The sequence below is a fragment of the Nicrophorus vespilloides genome, unplaced genomic scaffold (assembly GCF_001412225.1).
Source record: "Nicrophorus vespilloides isolate i.1.1-1 unplaced genomic scaffold, Nicve_v1.0, whole genome shotgun sequence".
NCBI lineage: Eukaryota > Metazoa > Arthropoda > Insecta > Coleoptera > Silphidae > Nicrophorus > Nicrophorus vespilloides.
This window is the reverse complement of record NW_017098587.1, coordinates 18776-41474: the sequence shown is the minus strand read 5'-3', so window position 1 is coordinate 41474 and position 22699 is coordinate 18776. Positions and strand designations below refer to the sequence as shown.

At 34.1% G+C, this 22699-nt stretch overlaps 2 protein-coding genes across 8 annotated transcripts in view; both read right to left on the bottom strand.

The window, feature by feature from the left end:
* Positions 1-1808: 1808 nt before the first annotated feature.
* LOC108562805 (serine protease gd-like) lies at positions 1809-3522 on the bottom strand. Its single transcript, XM_017921239.1, has 7 exons — positions 3289-3522; positions 3084-3237; positions 2818-3024; positions 2605-2757; positions 2276-2554; positions 2083-2220; positions 1809-2014 (listed from the first exon to the last, which is right to left on the bottom strand). Exons 1-7 carry the CDS (start codon positions 3499-3501, stop codon positions 1809-1811), a joined length of 1350 nt encoding a protein of 449 aa, XP_017776728.1. The 5' UTR covers positions 3502-3522.
* Positions 3523-5576: 2054 nt separating this feature from the next.
* LOC108562811 (cytospin-A-like) overlaps positions 5577-22699 on the bottom strand; it is a 35192-nt gene continuing 18069 nt past the window's right edge. For 2 of the 7 annotated variants that reach the window (XM_017921265.1, XM_017921267.1), the window contains exons 3-12: positions 21945-22074; positions 21835-21887; positions 13574-13737; positions 13336-13505; positions 12980-13284; positions 12403-12928; positions 12144-12332; positions 11820-12089; positions 11590-11752; positions 8774-11506 (exon numbers count right to left, since the gene is read on the bottom strand). In XM_017921265.1, coding sequence (XP_017776754.1) covers positions 9417-11506; positions 11590-11752; positions 11820-12089; positions 12144-12332; positions 12403-12928; positions 12980-13284; positions 13336-13505; positions 13574-13737; positions 21835-21887; positions 21945-22074 — 4060 coding nt within the window. In that variant the 3' untranslated portion in view covers positions 8774-9416. Of the gene's footprint in view, positions 6009-6453; positions 6837-6901; positions 7076-7249; positions 7323-7681; positions 7838-8773; positions 11507-11589; positions 11753-11819; positions 12090-12143; positions 12333-12402; positions 12929-12979; positions 13285-13335; positions 13506-13573; positions 13954-19189; positions 19559-21834; positions 21888-21944; positions 22075-22699 lie in introns of those variants that run through there. The other 5 variants (XM_017921270.1, XM_017921271.1, XM_017921266.1 and 2 more) reach the window with 5 other exon arrangements.

The following is a 22699-nucleotide window of genomic DNA, read 5'->3' as shown; positions in this document are numbered from 1 at the left end:
ACAATAAAAAAGCCCCCCAATAAAAAAGAAATATATTGTGAAGAAAACTCCAATTTTCATAGATAATAAAATGAGTTTAGTTGGATGAGAATGATTTCCGATTTGAGGCCCCAACTAAATCATTGGCGAAATTACCTCATGAAGCGAAAGTTTCCTTTCAGAGATAAATATATTATTAACAAATACGTTCCTTTTTAAAGAAAATTAAAAGCTTTCTTTCTTTCTTTCGTCAACTTACATTCAAATTGAAAATACATTTTTAAATATGTGTCTCAAGTTGATGTTTGTGCTTTCTGTCTCATTCATTTGACAATTGCATTTAGCACCGATTGCTTAACTATAAAATCATTTTACTGAAAAAAAACCATCATCTTCTGCATTCAATACATTTCTATATTCTTTTGATTGGGATTTTCGAAACTTATCGATTGAGACATCTGGATAACTTAATTTTTAATTTATGGATTTTAACATCTGGTCATTTTTGCAGATGATTTTCGAATGTTGGTCTTAAATTGGAATCATTTATATGTAAAGGCATGAAATTGCGGACTTCGTTATATCGAAGATTTGTTATCACAGGTAACTTTGACCGAAAAATATTGTTGTATCCCAGGGATGGAATTCTGGACACAGTCGAATATTGTCTGGTGTTGTCGTTGTTGAGTCTCAGTTGTAGGAATTAAATAGTTCAATTGGTTTTAATCAAGTTTATTATAATAATTGGTACTTTTGGGGTCATTCTTTCCAAGACACTGTAGATACTTTAAAAGGTTGACTAAGACTATACTATAGGTTTTTATGAGACTATGCTCCTCATATTAACGTTTTACTGAGACTATATCAGTCTTTGAACGTTTTACTGAGACTAATTCTAAAGTTAATTGTTATTAATACGTGGGAGTTGTGATTGGAAGTAGGGCTTTGTATATATTGATGATTAAGCGTTCCCAGAGAATTCGGCCTCGGTGGTTTTGTTTATTATAAGACCGGGACAAAATCCTATGCACTTGAATCCTAAGGATCCGAATTCAAGTAAAGGTATAGGAGTATCAATAGGGAATGTATAGGCTTGTTCCCCTCTGTTTATATTAAAGTGTATCGAACTGGAATCATAGTGATTCCTTTATGCTGATGTATATGTTTATATAATAATGCGACTAAGAGACGCCGTGGATGTCTCTAGTTCGTTAATACACTATATTAACAACAATAACAATAATAATGGTTGGACACAACAATATATCTGATTAGTGTATATTGGAAGATTATGCTTTAGTAACTTCAAGTTTTATTTACATTCTACTCCTCTAAGTCACGGCATTGGTGACCATGAATATGCGCTCCGTTTTACCTTCATTACTTGTATCATGAGCGCGGTGAGCTCTATTTTTCGTCAATTATGTTAATTTATGTTATATTAATTGAAAGTGGTGTATTGTAACTTACCTTGAATTCTGAATATTTAAGAAATCTTTATAACATATTTTGGGATATATTCTATTATATTTATAAATTTATTCAAATATAAATAACAAGAAATTTTTGTTTTGCTTTTGCGCTTCGATTGATTCATGTCTATTTGTGTCTGTTTACACCGATGAATTGCATAAACGAAACGACAAAATGTTAATTGGAATACAAATATTAATGAAAATTCTTGATTTGAATGTATATAATTCAGTGCGCGGCGATTCTTTATTATAAATAACCATATTTAGTTTTAATTATTAATTAAATATATTAGTAACATCATTACAGGTCCATTTGTACAAAAAAAAATAAAATAAAATAAAAATATGCGACGGTCAAAGTAATTCCATTGCTTTGTTCAGCCACTTTCTATATTTGGGCACGTCTGAAAAAACAACGTAGTTACTGGAATCGCAAAGTCTGGTTTCGGAATTGACAAGAGCCGCTGAAACGACTCCTCTGAGAACCCAACGGCCGTTCCGTTGCATGAAAAAAGGACCACCGCTGTCGCCAGTACATGGGATCGCTCCATCCCTTCGACCTGCAACAAATAAACAAACAAAAAAAACAAAACGATACAGTTGAATTAAATAAATACACGGAGTTTACCTGCGCAAAACGTTCTCGAGGATGTGATTTTGAAAAATCTACTATCCGATCTGAGGCACGTTTCTTGCGAGACCACCGGAATTTTTATTTGCAGAGGTTCATCCACCGTGTCCTTTCCGCTTTCGTCGCGACCCCAGCCTGGAAAATCATGCAGTTATTGGAAATGGTTTTTTTTTTGGATATGGATATTAACCGGTGACGATTCCGTCGTGTCCGATTATGGAATCCAATCCGGTGTTCTCCTCCCAAAGACACAGAGGTTTGATGGTCGGTGAATATTGGACGGTGCGTTCCAAGACAATTACAGCAATGTCCGCATCTCCAACGGTCTTATAATCCGGATGTATGATGAATCTGCTAGCCGAGACAATCGTCGATTTCGCGGCCCAATTCTTTAGGTTGTGTTTGCCGAGGACCATCAGGACTTCCTCGGTGCTGATGGCTTTGTCGGGCATTTTCAAGCAATGCGCGGCTGCAAGAACAAAGTTAATTCCTTCCATTCGTTAGCGTTTGGAAGCTTACCAGTGACTACATGGCGTTCGGACACGAGACTTCCGGAACACCGGAATGCGTAAGCCTTTTCGGCCAAGTAAAACATTGCTACAAGCCAAGGGAATTCCCCGCTGTGCGTGGGCTTCCCCGAGAAGATTAATGGTTGATAGCCGATCGTTTCACCTATAAAAGTTGCTTTAATTTAGTAAAGAGGTAAAACATTTTTATTGGTAATCCACGAACCGCATTGGCTTCCTGGAATGTTGATGTTCGTTTCGAGAACTGGTGGTTCCGATGGCGGTGGAACCGTGTTCAAATTGAAATTGTTGAAGTTATTGATGAATGGATTGTTGAAGCTTGGATTCGGAGACGGAGGTGGTCTCGCTGACAACTTATCCACAGGACCGACGCGAAGGATGTTCCTGCGAGAAAGCGAAGTCACAATGGGTGCTTCGAATTTGTGGACGATAACATTAAATTTTTGGATAATTTCTCAACCATTTTCATACCTTCGTCGCGCGGTCCGTAACATAGGAGATTCCCATTGAAGAATATGCTGGTCAATCTTGGAACGGATTCTTGGTAGGGGAAGTGAACTTGGTACTCGATGCTGCTGCCGAGTTGTATCTGCGTGTTATCGGTGATCCTCCTGATCTCGATATTCTGAAATACAAATTGCTGATCTGGATTGGAGAATGGTTACGCGTCAGTTACGTTTTTAGTCTGGATGGGGATCGTCATATTGATTTCCAGATCGTAGACGCTCGACCTCTGATTGTCGATGAAGAGGACGCCGTAGATCTGATCGTCTGCTCTTCTGTAGTACTGAAAGAGCTGAGGACAAGGGCTCGAGGGAACGCCAGTGCGGCCTCCGGAAAGGTCCGTCCAGAGGACGAGGACGAGGACCGTCAGATGAATAGCTCGCATTTTGCGTCCGCTCGATGTCTGCGCTCACCACTCACTGACCGCCGATTTAACAGAACTGGTTACAACAATTCGTGTTCTTTCTACCTTTTTGCTTTTTAATCATTATATCCTCGACGTCCTTTTGTTCCCGTTGATTCTCCTTCACAGTTATCCGCCTCTGTCTGTCTCTTTCTCCAATCGCATCGGATTTTCCACCTGATTAAATGCCACACTCAATGCCAAAATATTTTCAAGTACATTACACCCAACCGTAATCAAAAATTAATAGCTACAACATTTTTTTCTTATACTTTCGAAGAGGCAGAAATAATTCAGGACTAGGGACAACAAGTCTATACTCGATTCAACCTAAAACGACCGTTACTATTTAAATGCACAAATCAATTATTTATTTAACGAAAATCAAAATAAAATTATTATTTTATTGAACAACATGCATTCAGTATTTAAGAAGGACAATGACCGAATTCTTTCAACCTAAAATTTATATTTGAATATTTATAAACAATTATTGCATGCACAATGGCTACTGACCGCAGTTTTTGTACCCGTTTATATTTTATTTAAAAAAAGGCAATGAATTTATATCATATTAAAATATTTCACTGTTAATATCAACATTTGCACATACAACACATTATTGTGTATTATGTAAATATGAATAACTTATTATTAAAAAAAAATGTCTTAATTACAACTATTATAATCGATTAAAAGAGAATTATTTTCTTATTGTTTTATTCTCGAATTACTAAAGAAAGGTGCACAAATTATATATTATTAGGACGAATTTGTTCAAAAACCAGAAACTTTACATCTTATTACTTGATTTACAGATTTACAACCGATGTCTTTTTTTATTTTCGAGAATTTACTAAATATTTTTATGATATTGTTGTTGATAATAATATATTCACAGTTAATAATTTGAAACTTATTTATTCCTAATTTTACATACATTTGTAGTATAATCGATTTAATTTAATACATAAGCAAAACGTAATCAGTTCCGTCAAAAACCCGGACTAATCGAGTATTCCAGATATGATTCAAATAAGGAAGCGACAAAAACCGGTTTGGAAATGGATCTACAAATAAATGAACAATAGTTAACTTAGATAAAAGCTCAAAACTCCAGACAATAAAAAGTGTACTTTTAGGAATTGTTATGTGGATAAACCCAATATTACACATAAAAAAATCAATTAACTGCAGTCGATTCCGCTTAATCGAGACACTGGCTTGAGCCGCATCAATGGACCGTGCCTGATACATACATTTTTATTGTTCCAGAATTTATATTGTTTTCTAATATGTAGTACGTATACAATTTTTTAATATGTATAGTTTAGTGAATTATTTTATTTTGTGCAATTTATTAAATGAAATATTAAAAACACTAATACTGCAATTTCTGTGGAACTTCGGATAATTGTGTCCCGATTAAGCGGAATCGACTGAACTTGTTATTAAAAAAGATTAGTTAGTAAACCATGAAATACATATTTTGTTTTATTAAATTGAGAAGACATAATTCCATTTTTTGACGGAAAATTCAATGGAAAATGTTGTAGGATGAAATAACATTAGACACGATTATTTATGGTTATTAGAAAAAAAAAAACTTTATTTCAAATAAATATATATATTTCGGTTCGTTTTTTTTATTATTTTCTTCGCACTTTTTTTCTTCTTTCAAAATAAAATATAATAAAAAATAAAATACACATACTATAATTTTCGTATTCACTACAGGCTAAATATTACACTATCATTACAAATACTAATTACAGAAAGAACTTTCTAAAATTACATTTTGCAGTCTTCAGCGAAATTGAATTCAAATGGAAAAATCGATTATTCGAGCCCAAGGTTATCATTGAATAATCGAAATTGCATTTTTACATACAAATTACGCACGTAGCATTATTGATAATAATACTAAACAAGTATAAATTTAAAGATAAATATATATAATATATATGTATAAGAATAAACAAGTAGGCCATATACAATAATATGTTATATAATAATAAATATTTATATATTCAGTACAGTTTGATTTCGTTTATAAATATAATTGGATTTGGGTGGGTTTCTTTTTCTTTTCATTCATAATGGTTAAGCAAATAACATTTTTTTTTTCGCTCGAGCGACTAGAAGTAAATGAACAACGAAACTAAACACGGAATACAATGTTTACCACTACATGAGAAAGAAGAGATAAAATAAAACATATTTCGATCACAGCGCGCAATAAATTAACGTAAATATTACAATAACAACATACAAAAAAAAAGGAGGGGAGAAAAAAACATACATTGTTACGAAACTTTTCATGTAATGACATATCAGAAAACCGACCCAAAATGAAAATGACTCGGGATTTCCTAAGCGTGAAATCCCGCCGAAACGTTTCAAGTCTCAAAGTGCTTGTAGATGGCGGTGACGTAGCTCATTATCTGCTGCCAATCCGGTCTTTCCTGTTGAACCATTTCGTTGATGTTCTGTAAATCATGTAAAATTAGTATAACAAAGTGTATTTTTATTCAGTATATAGCTGAACATTTCAAAATAGAGACTATTTGTTCATTAGTAAAAAAATAATAAGAATATAGTTTACATAATGCACATCATTTGATTTGATTTTGAAATACAGTCAGCGTTTATATAAAGTAACTTTAAAAAATTCGAAAATTATCCAATACTCATTTTTTGAGGATCTCTGAATCTCAATTTTTAAGTTCAAAGTTGAACAACATGCATTACGATCACATAGGTGAAAATAATACTCTTAAATAAACAATTAAAATGAGTGAACAGTTCAATAAATATTATATATAATTTTCATGAAATGATCAGTGATTTTCATTTGAATTTCATGAAAATTGAAACATGTAAATCGTCGTATCTAATTTCTAAGGCAGTTGAAGAATTGTGTTATGTACTTACTAGAGTGGTTGGGATCCCTACGCTTTCGGCAGCTTTAAATGCAATTGAAAAGTTCCTCTTCTTCTCCTGCGCTTTCAATGTATCGTACGGCATGCGGTCTGGAATGTAGGTGTGTAGGATAGCGCAGAAACCCAATCCATCGTTCCAGGAGCTGCTGAAGTTCGTTATGTCTATATTTCTGTAACCTACTGTCTTGTTCTGACACCACTTGAGCAAAGCGTTTCTTTTGGAACCGCCATTCTTGACCAAACTGTTGAGCGGATCCTTGCGGTCACTTTGGTCCGTGTAACTATTTCGACGCGTGTAATCTAATCCTTTCTGCTGCAAGATACTCTCCCTCAAACACTCCTCGTTCTTCCCTTTCATGGACTCCGATTTTCCGTCTGCAAGAAAAGTCGAAACAAGCAATTAAAATTGGATCTGTATAAAGAAAGAGGACGGTGCGCACCGTTGATGATTGATTTTGACCAGCCTTGGGTATTCGGCACTTGTTCCTTCAGCGGAGTCTTCTGCTCCCATTCCGAGGGACTCTTCATGGGCGAACCGGACGGGCTCGACGGCGTCCGGCCATCCGACGTTAAAGAGTTCAGGGAAGAGGCTGAACTGCTCCTCGATACGCTTCCTGGAAAGTAGATTCATATTAGTATTCTAATGTAATGTTATTAATTAAAAACTCGATGAATTATAATAAGCTCGTTATACATATATTAATAAACGATTAGCGTATATGGAATGCGGCTGTACTAGCGATGACTCATGAAATGCAAAACGTAGATAAATAAAAGCCAGCACCAACCCTTGGTTTATTGCTGACACCCTTTTTAAGACCCTTTTGTGAGATGCGGGCGCTTTCATTCTAACCTGTAAAACTTTGATATTCATGAGCATCACAACATTTTCATCTATTTGTTTTTATCATCGTTACTAAATAAAATCAAAGTCATATCAAATTAGATCTATACGTGTGGACAGACATAATAAATATTTTTAATAGTCATATAGCGCAGAGGAGTATTTTTAAATTAAAAATGACTAAATTTTAATTATACGACATATTCTGACAAATAATCAATAGTTTAATCAATTTATTGTAATGAGTTGTTCAATAAATTACTAATGATCATGTTTAACTATTATTATTGTATATTGTATGAACTTCGAGAATTATCAAGTGTTGAATGTTTGTATGCTGGAATTAGTATAAACAGAAATAGATTTGTTTTCAAACCTGATTTGCTAAGGGGTTTTCCTGCATTTTCTATGGACTCGATTAGTGACTTGACGCTCTGTCGGCTATTCTGGCGGTTCAATGAGACTTTGCTGGCCCTTCTGGTGAGTTCGTCAGTTGGGAAACTGGTAGGTCTCATCGGCACACTCTCGACGGCTAAATAGAACCAGTTATTTATATTAACGCATGACAAAAGCTATTAGTGTTATTAGCGAGGATAGACCAAAACCTTAATAGCGCGCAACAAAAGCCCATCCGAAAGAAAATGTTCACATGTACATTTGAATGTATATATATATATAATATAATCACAAGAAACCTCTTTTTTTTTATTCACATTTAGGAAAGGAAATAATAAAACGGATAGAGTATAAATAAAGCAAAACTCATTTCCCATTATTCTCGAAAATCTTTTTGGCCATCTCGAAGCTCTCCCTCGAGTTGCCGATGTCGATGTGTTTCTTCTCGGTTTCCTCGGCAGACTCCAAGTTCTGGTCTTGGATTTTCACCTCGCTGTAGCTGGCGTTGTCGATTCTCTTCTGTTCGACAGTGCTCGGTGGTGGGGCCATCTGGTTTATGTTGTGGAATGTAGGGCCGCAGACTAGGGCATCTTTAACTGCGGGCTCCTCGTGCGGATGATGCTCGTCTCGGTGCGAACTGCTTTCCTCGAAGCGCTTCTTCAGTGCGGCCACCTTGTCATTGGAATTCCTCACCGGCTCTGGAACCTTTTCGCCAGTGGATTTTACCGTAAACGTAAAATACTCCCGTTTCTCTTTAACCGGGCTCAGAGACTCGTATACCTTATCCTCTGGTTTCTTGAACATGTCCATGAACGACGAATCCATGACCAAGTTCCTGCTTGAAATAGCATCGTCGCTGGATGAATTCGATTCGTATATATTCTCCATTGACAAATCGGTGGGACTGCCGGATGTGCCGCTAGCTATTGACTCTGGGTTTTCCTGTTTTGTCGCTGATGGAATCGTTGGTATGGCGTCGGTATCCTTGCTGTCCGAGGATTGTGGGTCTACGTTATGCTCCATCTCCCCGCCGTCATTACATGTCAATGTCAAGCTGATACTATTTAATGCTCTGGGAGTAGGCACCGGTGTTTTTCGCACCGGATCTGACATCCTCAACAAACGATTACACTGACTTGCTGCATCCACATTCATGTAATTCGACTTTCTCCTTAAAACCACGGCATCGTCATCAGTTGTCTTAAATTTCAATTTAAGACTATTCAAGACATCCTTGTAATGGGTAGTAAGTTCTTGAAAATCCTCTTTAGTAACCTCATCTGCAATTTCTGATGACTCGAGCGATTCGAAATATTGATCTTCAACTTTTCTTTGTATCTCGCTTACGCTTCTCGCATATTCTATTAATTTACGATCATTGTCCGTTAATTCTTCGTCGCATTCGGTGCTTATTGATCGCGCAAATTGTATCAAACGCAAATCTTCCTCATCCAAATCAGAATTATAATTTCCATTTGATTTTTCAACATGATCAGCATTACACAATTCATTTCCATCATAATATAATGCATCATTTTTATCAATATATTCATCCTCAAAAGCTACTGTTTCTACTTTTGAAATATAATCTTGAGCAGATTTTTCCACATCATACTTAGATACTGTTAAATATTCGTTTGTTTCTATTTGCAACGTATCAGAACTCAATTGTAGCTTAACCTGAGATGCGATACACAAATCTAATTCTTTATTCTTTAAATCATCATTGATTGCGCTTTCCAAATCATTATTNNAAATTCATTTTGCTCGTCTATATTTACAACATTACATACTTGATTTTTAATTAAATCATTTTGTAAATGATTCAGTATTTTATTTTTTTCGATATTTTCAATTTGTGGCGCTGATTCCATTAATTCTAAACTATCATCTTTTTCATTTAATTCTTCGTGTTGTTTATTATAATTGACACAACAATCATTTTGCGTATTTAAATCTTCTTTGTTTTTTCGTACATGCAATTTTACAGGTTTCGACTTTCTTTTAGAAAAAGAAAACAATTCATTCGGTGAGTCCAATAATGATTCTAAGTTGTTTTCTTCATATTTAAACTCAATACTCATATCTTCACTGATCTCAGGTAAATCTTCTTTGGATTGGGTATGTTTTTGGCTGTCCGTTGTTATCACATTGCCTGCATTAAAAGAGGTAGTCGAAAACACCGGATTTCTTGTCGATACTTTTCGATTTTTTGTAAACTCTACATCTTCGTAAACAGTTTCTTCGCATCTATCCGCTTCAAAGCTAAAAGTAAGGTCCTCTAAAAAATCCTTGTTTTTTCTGTTCTTGTTAATTATAGCGTACTGCGGAATCTGTTTACTTGCCATCTTAAGATGTCCGGATTTCTCCGTCCGTTCTAATATGTTTTCTTCATTATAAGAATCTTCTAAACAGCTATCACTTTTTGTCCGTTGACCTAGGCCGATCGGTTTTGATTCGAGTTCGGCCATTAAATTCGGCGTTGACTTACCGAACGTTTTGAAGCTATGCACGTTTCCGGCCTCTTTAAATATCTTCGGAGTCGATTCGCTGTTAGAGAAGAGGGTAATTTTAGAATCGGAAACCGAGCCCCAGCTGTAATTTCCCCCTCGATCCAAAGCGTCCTCAACGAAATAGTTGTTGTTCCTCTTGCCAAGAGTTTCGTATATAGGGGATTCGTACAAATATTCATCGTCGTAGAATTTAGGATTCTGTGTACTTAGTCCTACTACGTGCGGAGCATCTATCAAAGAATTCCTCAGATATTCTTTGGCTTGGATCGCTTTTAATTCTTTCAGAGGTTTGAATGTCTCTTGCCTAGGATCTATACTAACTTTTGAATAACTCTCAAAAGAGTCGCCAGATAATCTGTCCACGTTCTCCGCCTGCTGTACGTTGTAACCAGCTTTCAATCCTAGCCCAATTTTCAATCGTAATTTATCCGATCGCGGAGAAATCTTTGCTAAATTCTCTTCAACTTCAATATTCTCAGATATCTTACTAGCGTCTTTGTAACGTTTAATAGAATTATTTTTGCGAATAGGTTTAACATCAAATTTGTTTATGATTTCCTTCAAATTTTCATTGCTCATTGCGGATTCTAAACTCGGAGATGAAATTACTACCTTCTTCTTATTGAAAGCCCTTTTTTTCAACGCCACTTTAGGGCCCATTTTTGTAATTGCCTTCTTTAAGCGTATAATATATTTGCCTTCCTTGTCTAATTGATCTTCTGGTGTGTTTTCATCTATGTTCAAAAATAATTCTTCTGGTTCTAAATTCAAACTAGCTAAATTGAAATTTTTTCCAATGACTCCTAGACGTCTCACCTCTGTTGGATTTGAATAATGCTTCATTAGTACGCTATCCTGATATTCGCTCATGTCTGATGCTCTGCCATCCATTGTTTGTTTTACAATTTGAGCTTCTACTGGATTCAAATCTCTCACAGATTCATTATTAAATGAGGTTTCAACACTTGCAAATTCTTGATTCTCAACTATGTCTTTAAGCTGTGGATTTTCAAACACTGACTCTAAGAGAGGTTTGCTGATTGCCACTGACTTTCCCGAACCCAAGTGGCGTTTCTGTGCTTTTTGTTTCATTAAAAATATATCGTTGCTGCGCTTCAATTTAACAATAAATTGTTGCTCTGAAGGGAGCAACTCGAACGGAATACTCTTATCAATCTTTTTATATTCTTCGTCAACAATATCGACTGGGGAAGTGTCAAACAAATACTCCTCAAACTCGCTGCAGCTTTTAGACTTATTTTTAAGACCTCCGATATAAGTATCAACATTTTCTTATCGTAGAAGAAGAGAAAATAAAAGATAGAGATGACATGCATGTGAGATAATAGAAGAATAAACAAAAAACAGTCCTTACCTTTCAATTTCTCGAGTTGTCCTTCCAATTGCCGTATCTTGTCCCGGTGGGTCTTGTTTTCTAGGACTAACTTTTGGAGCTCCTGTTGTGCCTCAGTCTTAAAATCGTTGGCTACCCGAACCGAAGTCAATAAATCCTTCTGGAATTTGTCCCACTCTTCGTTCTGTATAACGTTACAAAGAAAAACAATTAAGTAAACTTGATTTTAAACTTGTAACGCTTAAGCGTACTTCTTCGGCTCGAAGCTTTTCTAGATGCCTTAATTCCGTTTCCATGTCGATGTTCCTACGTTCGACCTCGCTCATATTCCGTTGTGTCTCTGATAATACAGATGACAGTTGGTGTTTGTCCTCCAAGTGGCATTGCGCTTGAACCTGCAGCTCTTTGGCAGCTTCATCTAGGTGCTGTAATTGCTCAGACAATTGGCTCTTCTCCATCATCAATTTTTCGACTTTATACTCCAATTCCGATTGCATGCACTTTCCATTATTTCGCATCACCTAAATCAACAATGGTATAGAAAAAAGTTCGTAAATGAAATGAGAACGGAATACCTTGAATTCTTCTTGTAGAATCGAGACCTGTTCTCGTAATTTTTCGCCTTCGTTCCGGCCTCTCGCAACTTGTTCTTTCAAATTGGCTACTTCCGATTCTAATAAATCCTTTTCCTTCCTAGCATTATCCAACAGCTCTTCCAACTCAGACTTATCGCTGACGGTACGGTCTTGCTCTAATTCGATAATCTAAACCATACAATTTATCCATAGTTCATTACTGTTGCTCTAATGATAGGCTCTTAACTAATTAACTCACCTTGGTGCGCGCGTTCTCCAATAAATCTTTATGTCTGTCGATTTCGATCTGCCTACTGCTGGCCGCATCTTTGGCTCGTGCCATCTCCTGATCCAATAACTTATGTTCCGCGTGCTTGGCATCCAGAGTACTTTCCAGTGTGCGGATACGCTCTTCCATTTGAATGCTTTCCTTGTCTCGCTGGATATTCAAGTTTGAAACATCCGTAATCTCTGCGCTGCATTGCTCCAACTTAACCAGGAGCATTTCACGTTCTTCCTGCGAATCCTTCAGAAGCTCCAGCAACTTTTGCTCTCGTTCTACGACGCTTTCGTATTGACCCGATGTATCCTTTTCTTTGTACAGTAGCTGCTTTAAGGAATCGATTTCATCTCGCGCGTCGTTCAAACGTTCAGTCTGCCGACAGAGAGATTGGAACATTAGTCCCTTTTCCTCCATGAGCCTTTCATTATCCTGGTGGAGCTCAGAGAGTTGCCGCTGAAGATCCGTGAGTTCTTGCAGTGTAGCCTGAAGTTCCTCATTTGTACTGTAACATAGGACGTTAGGCATAGAAATGAGTTCATCATTTAATATCTACCTATAGTGGGTTTCCTGCATCTGATTGATTTTATCCTGTAGACAAGCCACGGAGACTTCGCTGACATTGCTGCAACTTTCTTTATCCCAATCAGGCGTAGAACAAGTGGTTGCATCGCCTTCGTTCAGAGCGTTTGTTGCTATGGACGCTGGAGCACTGCTATGATGTCTTTGTGAATCTAATAACAACATTTGCTTCTCGTTGTCGCTCAATGGAGAGCACACTACATCTCTTAGTTTATTCCGAAGTGCCGCGTTTTCCCCGTTGAGCTGCTCCATCTGAACAGCGGACTGCTCCTGCAACATCTACAGCAATGAAGACAACAAAATCTTCAAAATAAATAAATTTGTCACTACCTTCAGGCGAAATATTTCCCCTTCGAGCGTTGTCAATTGATTCCTATTTTCACCTAATTGCAACACTAGTTCGGCCTTCTCGCTAGTCATCGCTTCGAGTTGCTTCTGCAACACTTCTATTTCATCCCCAGCCCCATCCAATTCCACTTGGTGATTGTTATTTTTGCAACCTATAGCAATCGAAGAAACACACGTTATGAAACCATGCAACCTCATGTACCTAAATAGCAGTAGTTACCTTTTTTGTCTAATCGCTTTTCGCCATTATCCAAGCGATCCTTGGATACAGACTTGCGGACCTTCGAGAGAGCTCCAGCCTTTTTGGAGTTCTCATTCAGGTTTGATATAGAGGACGCTCTAGACAGGTCCTCGCCGGCTTGCGCCTGGCCCTGATCCTTCTGTCTACGAAAAATTGCCTTTAAACTTTTCATGTTCACAGTTAGTCTCGTTTTTCTCTCCGTTTCTATTGTTGTGCTCTTCCCTCTATCAATCTCTATCTCTCTCTCTCTCTCTCTAGTTCTGACTTAGTCAGTTCATTATAATTGCATCGCCCTAGTTAATCACTGGCCCCAGAAAGTTTACTCTTTGCTCACTCGAAGCGCCTACGATCGCGAAGAGCTTCACCATCAAAGGAAATAAGGAAAAAGAGAAAAATATAAATATACACGCACATATACATGGATGGACGTACAAGAATCTCTTTTTAGAAAGTGGAGTGCGCGAATGAAATACATATACGCGAGTGAAATGTGGAGTGGAATGCAACAAGTCCCAAAAACAAAACAAAAACGAAACTCTTTTTATAAATATTAATTAGACTTAGCCCAGAGTTTCGAATCATCATTGCCTTTAACAAATATATATATATATACATATATGAATCGATTCTAATGACCCAGAGGAACCTCCTAATCCAGATTCCGTTCCAAGGCTTGCCTAATCTATTATACGGTTCCAATCCAATAAACATGGATACATATTTTTTTTATCGCTTCCGTGGAAATTCTTCGTCTTACTCGCATTCAGCCACAATACAATGCGCCGACCAGTTTACTTCCATTACTCATTATTTCGTGACACCAAGAATACGCTGATGGAGATTAGATAAGCTCCGTTTCCTACGGGTCTTCAATTTCATGGTTTTATCAGGGAATATTTTATTATGAAATAATCTTTAGATAAAAATGTATATATTACCAAGAATGAGAAACAATTGTTTCTTTGTGAAAAAGATTTATTTTATTACTGACTTTGGTTTCAACATTTAAACCGCATTTATTGATAATAAACCGACTTCAAATCAGAATTTACTAAAAAAAATTCAAAATTCTCAATTAATTCATAAATTAATTTAAAAATTTATAAATATGTTCGTTATAGAAATCAAAACAAACAAAAAAGTTCACAATGAGCATTAAGCAATTATGCTATTTCATGTTTATGATCATGATTTAATAAAATTCGAGTACATATATTTTTGTGCATTTATTACTTTTACCAAGATAATTTAACATGATCAATAAACTAATTGAAGACGCATGTAAATAATTACGTGCAAGTACATAATTTGCTTTATTTAACGTTATAAACATTGTTTTCATGAGAAAATCAGTAATAAAACTCACACTATTTGTTATTAAATGCAGTATGAGCAATCCCAAGTATAATAATTATGGTGACATTCGTTGCAAAACTGGCGGTCGGCCGATGTCATAATAAACTGTGCGTGGAAGATGGAATTGTTTATAATTTGTGTAAAACGTAAACATAAATTGAAATTTATCGACCACAACTTCAATATAAGACTAAGTATTATGTAAGTGGATTTTCCACGTCCTTTATATTTTATCAATGTTTGTTTTTTTTTTATTATCTTTTATTTATTTTGTAACTTCATACGAAATTATTAATAAAAAAAAATAAATAATTAAATTGAATTGTCTGCAACATAATAATTTATATAAACGTGGTATTATTTACTCATACAATTTGTACATCAGATGAACAAGGAAAAATCCTTGAACAGTGCGATTTGCGCAATGTATTTTCTTTTTTGTTGTCTTGTTCTGATCATGCGAAATTACTCTGCCAGCATTTTGACTAATAAGGTAATATATGTTTCGCTATATTTGTTTTATACTTTGAATTCGCGTTTCTAGTTATGACTTTATAATAATTAAACAGTTGTAGAATTAATTAATTAATAAGTTTAACCAAATTATATATGACAATTTTTCGCGTTACGTCTCTGCGGTGTGTTGTTCAGATAACAATCTTCGCAATGCACAGGAAATGAATTTGCATACTGTCCCCGTGTTGGAATTAATTGCAAGGCGATTCATAAACAGCAAACAGTTTAATATTGCTTCTTTGCATTCATAAAATAAGCTCAAGTTTGCACAAACAAGAATACACAAAATTATCTTTATAATAATAGACGATTTGATTAACGAGCAAAATTAATTGTGATAAAAATGACTCGTTTTTAAAACTTGTGTGTATTTTTTAATATGTTTCACTATAATTTTGGAACGGATTAAACTCGTTAAGTGAGGTTCCACTGTATAATAGAAAAATGATTCTTAGATTATTTTTATAATTTAAAAATGTAAATAATTATGTTTCTTGTACGTGCAGATGTTTTTTTTTTTTGAAATTTCCATCTCAGAGACAATTCCAGGCGTTGACTAAAATTAAAGGCCGCGTTGAAAGGAAACGACAATAAACGCCACTTACGGAATCGTAAAATTTAAATTGCCCCAACCAAAATTTCTTTCACCTAGAATCCACGCACTTTCTACATGCACGTTGGTATTCTATCAAAATTACACACACAAACCGTCTTGGATATAAGTTATTTTTAGAGATACATGAAATCAACGCAATGTTTCGTAAATCTAGTTATTTTTTTATAATTATATCCGTAGCTTATAAAACGCATATTTTAGTATAAGGAATTTAAAATAGAGCAGAAATGTTATATAAAGAGACGAAAATATTTATTGTTTTACAACTGTTATTAATTACAATAAAAAAAATAGATTTATGTTTGAAATAAATGTAATCGTTCATATTATATGAATTTTTTGTACTAGATTTATACTTTTGTAATTCGAAGGTAATAGTAGACTGAAATATCCAAAGTATGCAAAAAGTAAAATTTGCGTCTTACATAGACTTATGTTAATAATTGTTGAAGAAATTAATTTTGTAAGAAATATTCAAACAAAACTTCGCAAATCTAGCTACTTCGTTCAGAGCACATGACGACCGTGTCAATAGAAACTCACGTGCAAAAGTGTGCTAAATGAATTAAGTGAATCGGTAAATAAATACCTTTGACTGATGCGAAAAGGTGGAATAGATGTCGACAAAAACACGACAATTCAATCACGTATTTAGCACATACCCTGTGCACGTATTATATCTATATTTAGATAATGAAAAACAAAAAAAAAGCAACACTTTTTAACTAAAGCTTAATTAACTAAATCCAATTTGATCAAATGTTATCAATAAAATAAAATTAACAATAAATTTAGAAGTAGCAAATTAATTTTATTATTGACTCGAGAATCAACCAAAATTTTAACACGTATTTAGAACAGCATTTACATATAATACATCAAATTATTCGATGTAAGTCCATATACGTTTATTACAAAAGTAGAAACGTCTTCAAAACTTGAAAATATAGATAATGTGTAAGACAGATAAAAACCAATGTAAACGCATGAATAATCTCATTAATATTTGTGACTCATTTTAAATAAAACGATCCACCTATTTTTTTCAAACGTTATCTGAAAGTACAATTATAAATTTATTTCATGTTCGTAGCTCGAAAGTTCGCAATTAGTGATAATCATCAAATTTTCTAATTTAAATACTTTATTTCGATGAACTTAGTAAATCTCCTTTTATATGTAAATTAAAGGATTGTACAAAATATAGCTTTATTTAAAACTAAGAATTTTTTTAAATTTTTGCTAAATTTATTAATATCGAAAGTTTTATAAAGATTTTTGCTTCTAATTGTTATATTTGTTACCCCGATTTAGTCAATAAATAAATTTACAATTTGTTACAAATATGATGTATATCCATTTATTATTGACTCGATCGATGAATCTGTAATGACGATGTCACTAAATAGATTATTTATCTATATATTTTATGTTCATTTGAATCATCCTTGATCTAACCAACGCCTTACTACTTCGGTTTAGTAAATCAAAACAATATGTTCGAAAACAGACAATTTGTGAGGCAAATTACTTCATGTCGTTTTGAAACAATTACAATAGATAAACGAACAAAAAAATAAACAGTTATTTCAACACAACCATAATTTTAAATCACTATTAAGTACAGCAATTGTCTAGTGCATATAGAATATAGTTCGAGCCTCTTGTAAAAAAAAATGTTACCATGGCTCCATTGTTTATATATAATATATTTCATTATATTATAATTAATTTCAAGGTTATAACAATATTACTAATACTAAATATAACAACGTAAATATATAGTTTTTATACTTATTTTCCTAAAGATATGCGTTAGTTCAAAAGTTCAGACTTTTTTTCCCAATAAATAGGCTCCAAATAAAAAACGAATGTATTATAGATATCGATGTTCAATTTCTTGGAAATTTTAACTGACTTAACTGACTTTAATATTTTATGTTTGTACTTCAATCAATCATTTTCCACTATTAAATCTTTATTTCTTACATCGATTTCTTAAAAAAATGGTAATTTTGATCAAAATTATAAAATATAACATAATGTTTGCCGAATTCCTTACTAATCGCTTTATTTTATTTTATTTGTATCCTTGAATTGATTGGACATCACAGAAACCAGTTGCAAAAATATCCCACACAATTCAGTAAACCAAAATTCCAAGTAAAACAAATGTTATTGAATGAAAAAATTGAGTTGACGCATAAATGCATTTAAAGAAACTTATCATAAAACCTCATTATTATAATTGGACTTTCTTATTTATATATATTAACACACTTACATTTTGCAATTATCTTTATAACAGTAGCGAATTTGTTTTACTTTTGAGTATCACAGAATTCGGTCGAGTTTGTTGCCTTATAGTATACTAATATTTAAAATTATATAAACATTATTTGGGCTTTTTAAATGCAATTGTACATGTTTTGAAGAATTTAGTGAAAATCATAAATTTTTATTTCAAATTGATTGCTTATTATCAATAATTGAAACGCATCAAATTATTGGATTCTTTCGTCTTATTGGATAATTTTATATGATAATATGTATTTCAGTAAATAACTGCAAATATAATTAGAGTACTTCTAAATGAAATATTTAAATAAATAGTTTTTAATTGTTCTCAAATTTTATGTTTGTTGTATTTACTAATAATATATGTTTTTGCTTCTGATTCATAATACATTCGCTCGCAATATAAATGTTCATTTTAAATAGAAATAGGGAATAAAAGAATATTTACTGTGTACATAATCCGTAAAGTGATACACATCCATATTATAAACTCTTCAAACATTACTTGTATCTATAAATAACCCAACATTAATTACTTGCAATTCGAGGCAAAACGTTTTAGCCTTGCCGGACCGGACAAAAAAAAAATAATAATAATAATGGCGTGTAATTATCTGAAAACGTTACGTAAAACGAAGGGGGTAGTAGAAATAAAACTACATCATTTACAACCCGGTCGTATTCCACACCACAAATTCCACATTCTCCACTCTCTTTCTTCTTCCCTTCCCCCTGTCTTCGACGAAACCACACAGCACTCGGCGAAGACGGCTGAAGGGAAGAACACGAAGAAAAGCATGAAACAAAACCTTTTTTTCCAGCCCTTGTCGGCCCTGTTGCTTCCTAACAACGTTCTCCAAGCTAAACTTTTCTATTCTCATGCACTCACTGACACTCACAGAAGCACCACGATGATTTACTTGCCGAAGACATAGAAAACAACAACAATAAACATTGGCATCAGAAAAGAACCAACAGGAGTCTTACAAGTATACTTCTATATTGTGTTTACTATCGAAGAGCTATCTTCACTGTGCGTCGCGTTTATTTACTTGTATTATTTATTTATTTCCTCTTTGGTTAGTTGTGTTTTTTTTTATTCTTGTTTGTTCGTGTCTTCAGTCTTTCACTGTATGTTGATGTTCTTTCGTATTTATGTCGAGCCGTCACCACGGAACGTCGCACCTCAGACTGGCCGCAGTTCCACTCGTATCCGAGGCTTTGAAGGACCGTTAAGCGGGTAAAGTGAGGGACGGACACAAAAGAACAGGTACGGACTCGCATCGTTCGGATGTCGCCCAATACTAAAAAACAGATTAATGATCCAATCTTCACTGAGAGGGGATGAAACGCACGCATGTAATAACAATAAAACACATTCGTAACTGTTCTCGTGGAGAGAAAAAAGGAATGGTAAAGAATGGATTTTTTTTCTTACATCAGGAACAAAGATTTTTTTTCATAGAAGACAGATGAAACCAATAAATAAGCCTAATTTTTAATACCATTTTAAAAGAAGTGTTAAATATTTTTTTTCAAAATAAGTAAAAACATTGGTCTATTTCAGGGAAAACTTTATGTTAATATATCAGAATTTTCGCATTTCACGGCGCCCCTGTAGTACAGCTGCGGTTTGGGAACCCCTGGTATACGCAATGTACCACCTTTTGAATATTACTAGACATAGTAGGGCAGTATTTTAATTTTATAGAAAATGTACAGGAAAGAAGAATTACCATTTTGTTTAGTTGGTATGTGAAGGGATGAATCTTGATAGTCTATACCATCCGATGTTGATTCAGTTGCTAAGTTGTCTGATTCAGTTGTTAAAAAATTTGTTTGGTCTAGAAATTTAGGAATTTCTGACTCCTCAAAGAGTTAAGAATCTTTTAATCGAAAACTACAATTTGAAGATATTCTTGCATGTATATATCTGCATTTTGGTCGTCTTTGGAAAGTAATCATTCAGTCATTGTGTTAATAACAAATAACAACAAAATAATTGAAAGAGTGAAAGAGTTGATAAAGAGTTATATTTTTATAATGTTTGTAAATAATTTACAAATTTTGATCAGGGTTTGCTCAAACATCAACTTCTAATAAAATTTGATAATACAAATACATCCTAAAATATTTGGCGTCCATAAACTACTAAGAATAATTGCCACCCCAAAAGGCTGACGTGATTACACCCTGAATACACCCCATAAAACATCTAGTTTGTCCAGTTAGTGATGAAAGTTTCTTATTGAAATTCAATAAATATTATTTGTGTATAAATTAGTTTATCAATCACAATTTATTTAAATTTTAATAAAGAAGATTTAATATTGGATATTTCCATTTCATAATCTTATAAAGTGTAATAGAAATGCTAAATAAAAACATAATGTATATTTAATTAAAGTACTCCATTATGTAATACGTACAATGAAATTTTGTTTCAAAATGTTTAACAAATTTGGTGTAACAAATGTAATCATAGACTTTCTGCAGTAATTATTTTTTTTTTGGATTTAGGAAAATATGAATAGTTACATTACTAAAGGGTGTCCCAAAAGTAAAACACAGTTTTTAGTCTTCAGATTGTGATAAAAACTGTGTTTTCTATTTAATTCAAATCTTGCGTCAATTTTGGGACACCATTTATAAACTATCGGTATTAAATATTATATAAACATGAAAATACAAGTAAGATAGATATAAATCTATGAAAGTTGGTCACTTTTCTATGTCTACAAGCTGTATATAGTTATCCCATTTAATAGAGTAAATTATCTGTACATTCATTAGTCTATAATTAATTGCACTGTCCTAATATTCAGTTAAAACTGTTTCTTAATTGAGATAGAATAATATATTTAATTAAATGACTTGTTTAGATGATAAAAAATAATAATTGTTATAATAATATTAAGAAATAATTTTATTACGGACCTTATACATGGCTCAGCGAGTCACCTAGTGAGTCAGTGCGCATGCGGAACCATCTTATCTCACGCACTCTGCTACAACATGAGCACACTTTCTCTTTCTAGCTTCTCGACTTAATTGCATACGAGTGCATTCGCCGGTGCTCTCACCTTACACTTGCCGTAGCAATCTGAGCAGTAACCGTTTTTTCATATTGCTGATGGAAATGCGAAAATAGCAATAAACATTTCTGGAATACGTAATTCGACGCAAAAACTGGCCACAGGTTGTTCCCGTGGGAACTGGTCTGGGACCCCGTCTGGTGCACACGTGTTGCATCATCGCATATGGGTACGTATGCGCGTATGCCAGACAAAGGTCTCTTCTGTTATTAAGGCTATATGTGTATAAGAGAGAAAGAGAGAGAAAAAACAGAGAGATAGATAGATAAAAACGTAGGGTAAAAACTGGAAAGAACGACCCTACTAAGCACACATCAAACGAAACGAAAAGAAAAACGAACCGGAGGAGGCAAACTTACCTCAAACCAAAATCTATCGAGGTGGGTCGTGATCTCGAAGAGGCTTCAATATTCTAAAATAATATTTACTTATTTTCAAGAATAAGATTAACGCATCTTTCATTACATACCTTGTTACGTGATTTTACAGCATTCGATGGTTTAGTTCTCGAAGTCGGCGTAGGGTAATCCCTGCTGCGTTGAGTCTCCAGAGGCTTTCGAAATTTGGGAACCGGCGGCGGCTGTTTCGTTTCTAATCGTCTGGAAAAATACAAAGGCAAATGTTACATAACAAAGTTTCAATTCACGATTGCGAGGATTTCATCAATGAATGAATGAATGTAATGTATGAATGAATAAGTGAATGGGATCCGCGGGTCAAAAAGGTCGACCCCAATGTATTATTTACTTTATTTATCTTCAATGGCAATATTTAAATGTAATTGCGATAATTGTGCATTAATTAAATTATGCGAAGAGGTTCCATGGGAAGCAGCATCCCGATTTTCATCTATAATACTTTATTCATTATTTCATCAGGTTTTTCTTTCTGGTCCAAGGACGCGATTGCAATGATATTGTTGTCCGTTTCGAATATACAGATGGGAACGAAGTGTCGTGAATTCCTACAGAGTGATTCACTTGCAACCGGCCGAACCAGAAATAGAAAATCGAAGCGATAAATAATTGTTATTATTGCGATTGCATTGCGCTCGATTAATGTTTATATTTATCTATTCAGAAACATAATTGTGTCGAGAAAGATACTCTTATAATCTTGTATTTTGAATCAAAGCAAATGACTTAATTATGCAGCACATACATATATTTTTTCCGATTAAATTATATTGCGAAACACCTAATAAGGCAATAAAATTCAATTGCC

Bases quoted from the DNA above. Each gene is read 5' to 3' on its own strand.
- LOC108562805 (XM_017921239.1), bottom strand. From the start codon at position 3,501: ATGCGAGCTATTCATCTGACGGTCCTCGTCCTCGTCCTCTGGACGGAC. The intron at 3,238-3,288 runs GTAACTGACGCG...TTTGTATTTCAG, and splicing joins TCCCCATCCAGACTAAAAAC to AATATCGAGATCAGGAGGAT. The intron at 2,015-2,082 runs GTAAACTCCGTG...TATTTGTTGCAG, and splicing joins CTCGAGAACGTTTTGCGCAG to GTCGAAGGGATGGAGCGATC.